The following is an 11,995-nucleotide window of genomic DNA, read 5'->3' as shown; positions in this document are numbered from 1 at the left end:
TTACCTCATACATACGGTAATGTGTAATTTTACTGTATTTTTTCAAATGGCTGTGCAAATAGTATTTAGTGCTGTATTGAGCATTTTCAGGTAGTGTCACCAAGATCTGACTTTTATCATTGGAAAACATTCACAGAGTAAACTGTCATAATGAAAACATGACAAAGCCATTTGACTATCTTGTTCATAAACGATGGTGTCAGGACTTTTCATTTTGATGACACTGACACTTTCATTGACATGAATACTTGCTTTTGAGGAATGAGCTATCCATTTTGAGCAAGTGACACGCTTTTGCAGGTTATCAACTAGGTTTTGCAGTTTGTACTAATTGTTTTGAGAACTGCATTAACTGTTGTGCAAATGTAAATAGTGTTATGAGAAATGCACCAAAGCGACTGAGAAAAACTGTAATCTGACCAATTTGGTTACTGAAATGATGTTTTTAAAATAAAATATCATTTTTAGATAGATAGATAGATAGATAGATAGATAGATAGTTAGATTAGAAAGACAGACAGACAGACAGACAGACAGACAGACAGATAGATAGATAGATAGATAGATAGATAGATAGATAGATAGATAGATAGATAGATAGATAGATAGATAGATAGATAGATAGATAGATAGATAGATAGATAGATAGATAGAAATCCCCCATAATGACGGTATGGTGTATGGTATTGAAGTATTTCTTCTTTTATATGAGAGTGTGACGCCTGGTGAGAGGCTGCCGGTCCTGCTCTGCTGGTGTGTGTGAGTCTGAGGTCTAGACTCTCGCTCTGGAACTGATCATCCAGCAGCAGCTGCTTCTCATTCGCTCTCTCTGGGTCTTCACAGGCCAGCGCTGAACTGACGGGTCCTCACAGAAATATTAATAGAGCTTTCTTTATTGAGCGTTACACTGCGTGAGAGTGTGTTATTTCTGTGATGGTATTTTGAGGCTCTCAGAACAGGACAATAGTGCTTGGATCCTCAGAACCGCACGCGTTCAGACCTCAGCTGAAGACACTCAGGGTATTAATGAACTGAAAGACTTTCAGAAGAAAAACGAGAGCGCAGGGCTTTTTCCACACATTCCCAACACGTCTGAAGCTGTCCGGCGTTCCAGTGGATAAACGCTTTCTGCTGTGCCGTGAGCAGGCATCTGAGGTGACGTGAGCCAGAGCAACCCCAGTGAACACACGTTAAACACGTGAAATCTGAAGCCGGGGCTGAATGAGCCTTCAAAATCAGAATCATAACGTGACCCATCACTCTTATATAAGACGTGACATATTAACTTTCTGATAGTGCTGTGTCTGCATCCAAGCTTCGACTGGTTTTCAAATGCTTTTAATTAGCACTATTCATTTACAGTACACCTTTATGCTAAGCATTTAAAGGTGACATATCATGCCCCTTTTCACAAGATGTCATATACATCTATGGCGTCCCCAGTATGTGTCTGTGAAATTTCATTTTCAAATACCCAGATCACTTATTGTAGCTTGTCAGATTTTGCCCTTTTTGGGTGTTAGCAAAAACGAGCCGTTTTTGTGTGTGTCCCTTTAAATGCAAATGAGCTTTAGCTCCGCCTCCGTTCAGAAGAGGGCGGAGTCTTTACATGAGCTTCAGAAACTCCGGCAATAACAGAACAGGCCAATCTCACTCATCCAGAATCCCAGAATAACCAGTAGCGAGGTAGGGTAGGTAGGAATTGTCTAAAAAAGTTATTTTCCAAATTTGTTTAAACTTTATTTATATATCAATACATAATTAAAATGTAAGTACTCTGAAAAAAAAAAAAAAATCGAGTGTCTGTAGACCTCTCACGACTGTTTTAAAGACAGCTCATTATTTCCATTCAGTCCACCCCCTCCCTTCTGGGCTCCTTCCAAAGCCACGCCCCCAAAACACATGAACGCGCGACTCCGACCGCTGAGCTGAAGACGCATTATTTACCTGAGACGAGCGGAGAGGAAGGAGCGCAGTGCATGTAGTGACATCATGTCAGAATCACATGTAATAAAAAAAATCTAACTTTATCATTTTGAATATAAACAAATAAGATGTATTTAGTACTCACTATCAAGCTAGCATATTGATATTGGTAAAGTTTAAAGTACAGTACCAGTCAAAAGTTTGGAAACATTACTATTTTTAATGTTTTTGAAAGAAGTCTCTTATGTTCATCAAGCCTGCAGTTAATTCAAGTTAATTTATAATATTATTACAATTTAAAATAATGGTTCTCTTTTTTAATATACTTTAAAATGTAATTTATTATTGTGATGCAACGCTGAATTTTCATCAGCAAGTACTCCAGTGTCTTATGATCCTTCAGAAATCATTCTAATATGCTGATTTATGATCAATGTTGGAAACAGTTCTGCTGCTTAATATTTTTTTATAACCTGAGATACTTTTTTCAGGATTATGTGATGAATAAAAAGATAAAAAGAACTGTATTTATTCAGAATAGAAATCTTTTGTAACAATATACACTACCGTTCAAAAGTTTGGGAACAATAACTATTTTTTTTTTAAGAAATTAGTACTTCAATTCAACAAGGATGCGTTAAATTGACAAAAGGTGATGGTAACGATTTATATTGTTAGAAATGTTTTTATTTTGAATAAATGCTGTTTTTATGAATAAATGCTGTTAACGTTTTACTCATCAATGAATCCTGAAAAAAGTATTCCAAAAAAATATATTAAACAGCACAACTGTTTCCATCATTGATAATAACTGAGTATCAAATCATCATATTAGAATGATTTCTGAAGGATCATAAGACACCAAAGACTGGAGTACTTGCTGATGAAAATTCAGCTTTGCATCATAAAAATAAATTACATTTTAAAATATATTAAAAAAAACATTATTTTAAATTTTAATAATATTTCATAATATTACTGTTTTTTTTTTTTTACTGCAGGCTTGATGAGCATAAGAGACTTCTTTCAAAAACATTAAAAATAGTAATGTTTCCAAACTTTTGACTGGTATTGTATATATTTTTTTGATTCGCTAACGAGCTAGTTATATCTATAAGGCAAAGCTAAAAACAGGTTGCATTGATACACGTTTTTCCATTACCATCAGTTACACTGTGATGAAGGTGAATTTCGTGTAAGATTCATAACATATATGGCGTTCTGCATGTAAGAGTTTCCTTGATGAAAGCATTGTTGACTCTGATGAGGACTATACTCCAGAGATAAGTACCGCATCGTCATCTAGGAATGCTCGGACCTGGCACCCATAATGTGGTGGTGCACCATCTTGCTGGAAAAACTCAGGGAACGACTCAGGGAAAAAACTCCTAGATGAACAGTTTCCTGGAAAGTGGATTGGTCGTCGTGGGCCAGTTGAATTGCCCCCAAGGTCTCCCGATCTGACCCCCTTAGACTTTTATCTTTGGGGTCATCTGAAGGCAATTGTCTATGGTGTGAAGATACGAGATGTGCAGCACCTGAAACTACGGATACTGGATGCCTGTGCTGGCATTTCTCCTGCGGTGTTGCTATCAGTGTGTGAAGAGTGGGAGAACAGGGTTGCATTGACAATCCAACACAATGGGCAGCACATTGAACACATTTTATAAGTGGTCAGAATCTTGTAAATAACTCATGAACGAATAAAGTTACGTTGAAACCAAGCACACCATTGTTTTTCTTGTGACATTACCAATAAGTTTGATGTGTCACATGGCCCTCTTCCTATTGAAAAAACAAAAGTTGTATCCAAGATGGCCGACTTCTAAATGGCCACCATGGTCACCACCCATCTTGAGGAGTTTGCCCCCTCACATATACTAATGTGCCACAAACAGGACTTTAATATCACCAACCATTTCCATGTTATTAAGGTGTATCCATATAAATGGCCCACCCTGTAGTTGTTTAGCATCTTGTAATTCATAAGAATGAATGTTAATAATATAATTGAAGAATGTTAGAAAATGGATAGTCCAACCCATAATGAAAGTCTTCATATCATCTCATCCCCAACCTGAATGACTTTCTTTCTACAGTGGAACACAAAAGCAGATATTCTGACCATTCAATGGGGTCCAAGGTTATTTGGTTCCCAACGTTCTTCAAAATATCTTCTTTTATGCTCCATAGATGAGGAGCATTAGGATGAGTATTTCAATTTTTGGTGAATTTTTAGTTTTATTTATCCTACTGAACAATTAAACCCCCTAAACCCTTAAAGTCCCCCATTTTATCCCCTAAAACTCACCAAAATTACAAATTTAAACGTTTTTTCCTTCATGCCTTGAAATATCTTGAATGTAACTCGACACCCTTGCCTCATTTAGTATGCGTGGTTCTATGAATATGCAAATGAGCCCCGCCTCCACTCACTCCCTCAGCTCAGAGATCCACTGGTTGTCGATCACATGTTGATCTGATTGGTTACAAGGTAGTTTGTGACGTCAGAAACACCAGCGATTTCAAAGTGTGTTTTTGAGACTGTCTTTGGTTCACTGCAGTTTTAAGGAGGAAATACTCAGCAATGCTGTCGACTTATGAATTTACACATGCTTTGTCTTAAAGCACATTAAAAACACAACATAGACACATAAACAACATTAAAAACTTATTTGTAATAAATGTTTAAATTTCAGTAAAGAGTCCTCTTGTTCTCGAGACTGATGTTTGGCTGTGCAGGTTCTTGAGTTGTTCGTTCAGAGAATTGTTCTTGATGGTTTCATTAGGTTCTTCAGATCAGTATTTTCAGACTGCTGATCTGACGGAGTGAAGCACAAGCTTTGGCATGTTCATCAGGAGATCCTCAGGATGTGCTTCTGGCCGTCTTCTCAGCCGATGATCTGTAGTTTCCCCTGCGAACCGTGTGTTGGAGCGAGGTGAGATGTGACTGAAGGATAAAGCTTTAATCTGGGCTCCCTTCACCTCTGAGCGCTTGCCACTTCCGGAGATCTCTTTTAGGTCTTCGAAGGTCAGATGGAAAGAGACCGAGGTGAAAGGGTGAGTTCACCTAAAGAAGAAAATCTGCTTACCCTTTTAAACTGTAGTCTGAATGCAAGACCACTGGCTGAATTTGGAAACTCATACTGGGACTCCCGAGGCTTTCACACCGGGGGAGTTACAGGACTAGGGAGAACTAATGTTCCCCTATGGCCATTCACTCCGAAGTGACGAAAGCCACGCTTGTTGGTGTAACTTTTATTTCGGTGGCTGAGAACGCCAGAGTCTGAGCTCACAGTGCCCCCATTCTCCATTAGTTTACCGTTTGCCGTGCGGTTGATGTCCAGTGTCGCTCAGTGCCCTCAAAGTTGCGTTGGATTTTCTCTTTAAGTTGAAATGTCCATCTATCATTATATAAACGGTTAGTTTTCTCCAGAACATTCTGAAACAAGATGTTAGAGGCACGTCCAACTAAAACATGAACACATAACATATCTTCCATGATAAATAATGTTTTCGTGAAGAACATTATTATATACCAGATGACTCTGAATAAAGGTAAGTGTTACTGAAAGAACATTTGTTCAGAACTTAGTTTTGACTGCATCCACAATGATCATATGAGTATCACCGTATCTCAAACTGTGAATGGATTTGGAGTCGTAAACTAACTCTTACCATTAATGCCATCAGAGAAATAAGGGGTTTTAGTAACGATTTTAGTTCTAGGATCTCCTTTTGGAGGAACTAATTGACTCCCTCTTCAGCACTATAGGAACTATCCGTGATGTTAGTGTTCGCTGATCTCCTCAGTGTAAAGGTTGAGAGGTCCATCCATCACTGTTTTCCAAGTTCATAGGGTTAGTTTGTGGAGTAAATATATAGGCTATAATCTGTGTTTACACAGCCTTTTTAGTAATGGCGTGTGCTGGTGTTTCGCGTGCGTTCGGCCAATCAGCGAACACGAACGTCAGGGATAGTTCCTATAGCGCTGGTTTAGACCGACTCGACTCATTCACAGTTTGAGAGACTGCGATACTCAGTCTAAACTAACATGGAATGTTCTCTCAAAGTTCTCCAAGTTCTGAACAAATGTTCTTCCAGTAATGCTAATATAGTGTTCATTCAGAGTTCTCTGGTCTTTAATAGCGTTCTGAAAACATTAGCATGAAAACATTGTTTGTCTTGGCAGACATGTTATGTGTTCATGGAAGATTTTTCTGAAACGTTTTAGTTGGACATTCCTCTTGCATCTTGTTTCAGAATGTTTAGAGAACCTTCAAAAGTAAACTAGATATTTTAAATCTAGTTGATCACTAGCAAAACGCTGTAAGAAGATGTTTCTGTTAGCAGTGGTAGACTGTGTCAGAGTTACCAGCGTCCTCTCCTCATCCATTCACCCTTGAAGTGGGAAATAACTGTGACTCTGAAAGCGCCTAAACAGAGAAAGTCTGAAACTGAGTCAGGAAAGAAAGTGAAAGGTCAAAGGTGAAGGTCACCGGGGTCACAGGAGTTTATAGACACTTTTAATAATGCTGCAAACGCACCTGTCTTACAACCTTTAGCGCAGTTTACTGTGTGTGTGTGTGTGTGTGTGTGTGTGTGTGTGTGTGTGTGTGTGTGTGTGTGTGTGTGTGTGAAAGAAGCCCTTCATAAAAACACAAATGTAAAATGTCTGAGAGTCTGGACTGCATTTCTTAATTCAACTTTGTGTCGTCATTCACATCTGGCTCCCAGACACACACACACACACATACACACACACACACACACTCCCCTGCAGCTGCTGTTGTGTCTTTGATCTATAGGTTGTTGTGAAAGTCTTTCCAAATGACTTAAAAATCTTGTGCTGAGAGATGAGAGATGTTTCTGTGTGTGTGTGCGCGTGTGTGTGTGTGTGCGTGTGTGTGTGTGTGTGTGTGTGTGTGTGTGTGTGTGCGCCGCAGATGCAGGTATTACACATGTGAAGAGACACATGACCAGTCCAGACCTGCATGTAGATACCTTCACACACACACACACACACACACACACACACACACACACACACACACACAGTTGCGATGGGCTTTCCCCTGCTGTCAGTCATCAGTGTCAGTGTGTTGAGACAGTCAGATGTGAGGCTGTTCATGAGACTTTATTAAAGTAACTGCAGTGTCGTGTCTCTCGCAGCCGAACACATCGATGTGCTGAAGATCCTGGAGCTGTCGGACTCCATGGAGGGCGTGTCCCTGGAGGCGGGGCTTTGCACCAGTAGGCGGGGCTCCGAGGAGGCGGACCTCGCTTATAAGATTGAGAAGAAAATCCAAGTCAGTGTTCCGACCAATCAGCTTTTCCCAGGTATGTGAAACACACACACACATACACACAATCACACACACTCACACACTCTCTCACACACACACACATACACACACTAACCCTATCAGAAAACTTGGTTTCACAATTAATAAAAAACTTTATTTGCTTTATTTATACAGTTTATATATATATATATTTTTTTTTCATACATAATTCTTCACAAATGAGCATGTCTCCAAAAGGAAGTTTTGTCTAACTCAATTGGGGTCAATAAGATTATTTAATTTTTTTTGACAGAAATCAATACTTTTATTCATCAAGGATGCATTAAATTGATCAAAAGTGACAGTAAAGACATTTATAAAGTACCAAAAGATATGCTGTTCTTTAGATCTTTCTATTCATCAAAGAATTCTGAAAAATAAAATATATCACCTTTCCCACAAAACATGAACTGTTTCCAACACTGATAATAATCATAAATGTTTCTTGATCATCAAATCCTCATATTAGAGTGATTTCTGAAGGATCATGTGACACTGAAGACTGGAGTAATGATGCTGAAAACTGAGCTTTGATCACAGGAATAAATTACACATATGCTATATTCACACAGAGAACAGCTGATCTACACTAATGTTATATTCCTCTGTGTTACTGTGATCAGACTCTGTGTTCCCGGAGGACTTCTCGGTGCTGGTGACGGTGCGGGCGCGGCGCGGCGCTCAGTGTTTCCTGCTGTCGGTGTACGACAGTGAGGGAGTGCAGCAGCTCGGACTGGAGCTCGGACGCTCACCCGTCTTCCTCTACGAGGACCAGAACGGCCAGCCCACGCCTGACCTCTACCCCACCTTCAAGAAGATCAACCTGGCCGACGGCAAGTGAGTCACATCAGGGCGCGCTCAAGCTCAAGCCGGTGCGCAGCGTTTTGAGACGGCTTCCGGGTTGAACGTGCGGTCGATTTTTTCTGCCTGGGTCTCGTCTACTAATCGACGTCCCCGCTCAATAATATTCACACTCTAGCGCGTCTCCTAATCCACATAAGCTGAGTCCCCTAATCCTAACTTGCTGCGCTTGATTCAGTTCAGAGTTGATTCAGTTTAGTGTTGATTCAGTTCAGTGTTGATTCAGTTCAGTACAGTGTTGATTCAGTTCAGTACAGTGTTGATTCAGTTCATTGTTGATTCAGTTCTGTGTTGATTCAGTTCAGTACAGTGTTGATTCAGTTCAGTACAGTGTTGATTCAGTTCAGTGTTGATTCAGTTCAGTGTTGATTCAGTTCAGTACAGTGTTGATTCAGTTCAGTACAGTGTTGATTCAGTTCATTGTTGATTCAGTTCTGTGTTGATTCAGTTCAGTACAGTGTTGATTCAGTTCAGTACAGTGTTGATTCAGTTCAGTGTTGATTCAGTTCAGTGTTGATACAGTTCAGTGTTGATTCAGTTAAGTACAGTGTTGATTCAGTTCAGTACAGTGTTGATTCAGTTCATTGCTGATTCAGTTCAGTGTTGATTCAGTTCATTGTTGATTCAGTTCAGTGTTGATTCAGTTCACTGTTGATTCAGTTCAGTGTTGATTCAGTTCAGTGTTGATTCAGTTTAGGGATGGCGAAAACTAAACATTTTCTTGACCGACCACCGAGCCTCATTAGCCGGTTGAAACCGGTTAACCGATTAGTTTAAAATATGCTACGCTCTTTGAAATAACAGCCATTTCGAGCCGCTCCTGCAATTTCGCAACTCTGTCGCGTCGCATCTCTCTGCCGCTCTGCCTCCCGCTCACACACACACACACCCCAGCGCCGCCCTTCCACTCACGTCACTTTTTTAAATCCCCTGCAGCGCGAAACATGAGTCCCGCAAACGCGGCGCCGAGGAGCTTGTATGTGTAATCGGAGGACAAATGGCTCCTTAGTTTCGAAATGGTTTGGGTACAAGGTGATCGCGTTGAAAATAAAGGCGTTTGTCTAGCGGTAGAAGCTCATTTGAAAAATTGGCGCGGCTCATTTAAGAAAATGACAGCTCCGAAGAGACGCCGCTTTAACCTCGAGTGTTTTAGCCTGTAGCCTTTACTTTTCGCAAACCTTGTGAGCGCACGAACCCAAACGCTGTGACAAATGTCACAAATGGCAAATGTTTTTATTGGTTTATTAAGTACAAACAGGCGAGTTATGAAAAATTGAGTGTGAGGGATTTGTTCACTTCACACAAAAAGATCTTGGAATGAGATGGCTAACTGTAGTAGCGTTTAGTCCACTGTCTATAATAGCCTAATTTAGAGATGATACGATCAACCATCGGTCAAACGGTCATCGGTTAACATCCCTAATTCAGTTCAGTGTTGATTCAGTTCACTGTTGATTCAGTTCCATGTTGATTTGGTTCAGTGTTGATTCAGTTCAGTGTTGATTCTGATTCAGTTCAGTGTTGATTCAGTTCGCTGTTGATTCACTTCAGTGTTGATTCAGTTCAGTGTTAAATCAATTCACTGTTGATTCAGTTCAGTGTTGATTTGGTTCAGTGTTGATTCAGTTCAGTGTTGATTCTGATTCAGTTCAGTGTTGATTCAGTTCCGTGTTGATTTGTTTCAGTGTTGATTCAGTTCAGTGTTGATTTGGTTCAGTGTTGATTCAGTTCAGTGTTGATTCTGATTCAGTGTTGATTCACTTCAGTGTTGATTCAGTTCAGTGTTAAATCAATTCACTGTTGATTCAGTTCAGTGTTGATTTGGTTCAGTGTTGATTCAGTTCAGTGTTGATTCTGATTCAGTTCAGTGTTGATTCAGTTCCGTGTTGATTTGGTTCAGTGTTGATTCAGTTCAGTGTTGATTCTGATTCAGTGTTGATTCAGTTCAGTGTTAAATCAATTCACTGTTGATTTAGTTCAGTGTTGATTTGGTTCAGTGTTGATTCAGTTCAGTGTTGATTCTGATTCAGTTCAGTGTTGATTTGGTTCAGTGTTGATTCAGTTCAGTGTTGATTCTGATTCAGTGTTGATTCACTTCAGTGTTGATTCAGTTCAGTGTTAAATCAATTCACTGTTGATTCAGTTCAGTGTTGATTTGGTTCAGTGTTGATTCAGTTCAGTGTTGATTCTGATTCAGTTCAGTGTTGATTCAGTTCCGTGTTGATTTGGTTCAGTGTTGATTCAGTTCAGTGTTGATTCTGATTCAGTGTTGATTCAGTTCAGTGTTGATTCAGTTCAGTTTAATGAATCTGAATCAAATGCCTTGACCAAATACCCACACTTGTGGTCTTGGCCACTTGAGAGCGCGTGCGACAGGCAGAATGCAGTGCCTTTAATGTACACTAAACCCACACTGTCTCAGATAATGGCATTCGAGGCTAAGCGTATCCCATCATGCATTATGTTCGGGAACTTGCAAGACTATCAGTGTGTCCCATCGAGTAATCAAAAGTTCTACACACACTTGCAGTCTTTACGGCTACTTGTTCAAGAGCGCAGACTGTAAGTGTGTGTGTTTAGACAAGGCGAAACGCTCACGAGAGTCTCTCAGTGTCTGATTCATGAAGGGATTGTTCCCTCGAGTCAGAGCTTGAATGAACTGATTGAATTGTTCGTGAATTGAACTGCTTTTTGAGTTCAGTTCATTGGAGCAGAAGATCGTGACTGAATAAACACACACAAACCGTCATGTGACTTTATTTTCAGCTGTTTTCTGCTTTGTGGCTCATTTGTGTTTCCCAGAAGAAAAGCATGTGTGTTTGGAGGAGGCGAGAGTGAGTCAGTGATGAGAGGATGATCATGTTTGACTCTCTAAAGCCATAAATCAGAGATGTGAGATGAACTGTGACCTACAGGTGGCACCGAGTGGCCTACAGCGTGGAGGGTCAGAAGGTCACGCTGTACCTGGACTGTCAGAAGGTGGCGACCCTTGACCTCCCTCGAGGGCCGGAGCCCCGGGTCAGCACCGAGGGAGTGACGGTGTTCGGGACGAGGCTTCTGGATGAGGAAGTGTTTGAGGTGAGGGTTGATTACAGACGGGGTCAGCGAGGTCACATGATCAAGAGCAGCGGATGAGTGTCACATGATCAAGAGCAGCCAGAGTGACCAGACGTCCTGAAAAATTCAGTCCTGAAATCTAAGCTGTTGTCCAGAGTCCCGAATCCGGCCCTAATTATCCTGAAAAAGCAAAATCTTGAGTAGTTATTGTCTGATAAAACATTAAAAACTGTGATACATTTTGATCTTTTAGGATTCTTTGATGAATATAAAGTTTAAAAGAACAGCATTTATATGAAATAGAATCTTTAGTAACATTATAAATGTCTTTACTGTCACTTTTAGTCAATTGAATGCGTCCTTGATGAATCAAAGTGTTCATTTCTTTTAAACACAAATCTCTCTGACCCCAAACTTTTGAACGTTAGTGTGTTTATATTTGTATTTATATATTTGTGTGTTTATCAACAGTTTTCACATATTTCCCATTTTTACATGTCAAACTTTTTTCTGGATTGAAAGCATTCACTAGTTTTAATAGCAAACAGTAAAACATAAAAAAGGTATTTTTAATAAACATAAAAGTTCCCATGTTTATTGTTGAGCGATGAAAGTAAAGACATTAAGACAGAACTGTGTTAAATTGAGTTATATTCTATATAATAATCGGCCTGTTATGTTTAAAAAAATATGGAAGTATAATCATGAATCCTGTACTGTAGTTTGTCAGACACTTTAAAAATATGAAATATGAGAAATTATGAAGTCCTATTGTGTTAAAAAAAAAGTCTTACCCTTTGTGTTAG

General features: G+C 39.7%; 1 protein-coding gene across 1 annotated transcript in view; it reads left to right on the top strand.

Moving 5' to 3' along the window:
* Positions 1-11,995, top strand: part of col5a3b (collagen, type V, alpha 3b) — a 52,770-nt gene that overhangs the window by 1,102 nt on the left and 39,673 nt on the right. The window contains exons 2-4 of the mRNA XM_081361292.1: positions 7,099-7,266; positions 7,895-8,108; positions 11,048-11,210. Coding sequence (XP_081217418.1) covers positions 7,099-7,266; positions 7,895-8,108; positions 11,048-11,210 — 545 coding nt within the window. The remainder of the gene's footprint in view (positions 1-7,098; positions 7,267-7,894; positions 8,109-11,047; positions 11,211-11,995) is intronic.

Source organism: Scardinius erythrophthalmus (assembly GCF_964197995.2).
Source record: "Scardinius erythrophthalmus genome assembly, chromosome: 3".
Classification (NCBI taxonomy): Eukaryota; Metazoa; Chordata; class Actinopteri; order Cypriniformes; family Leuciscidae; genus Scardinius; species Scardinius erythrophthalmus.
The sequence above is the reverse complement of the archived record's forward strand: the minus strand, read 5'-3'. Positions and strand labels throughout refer to the sequence as shown.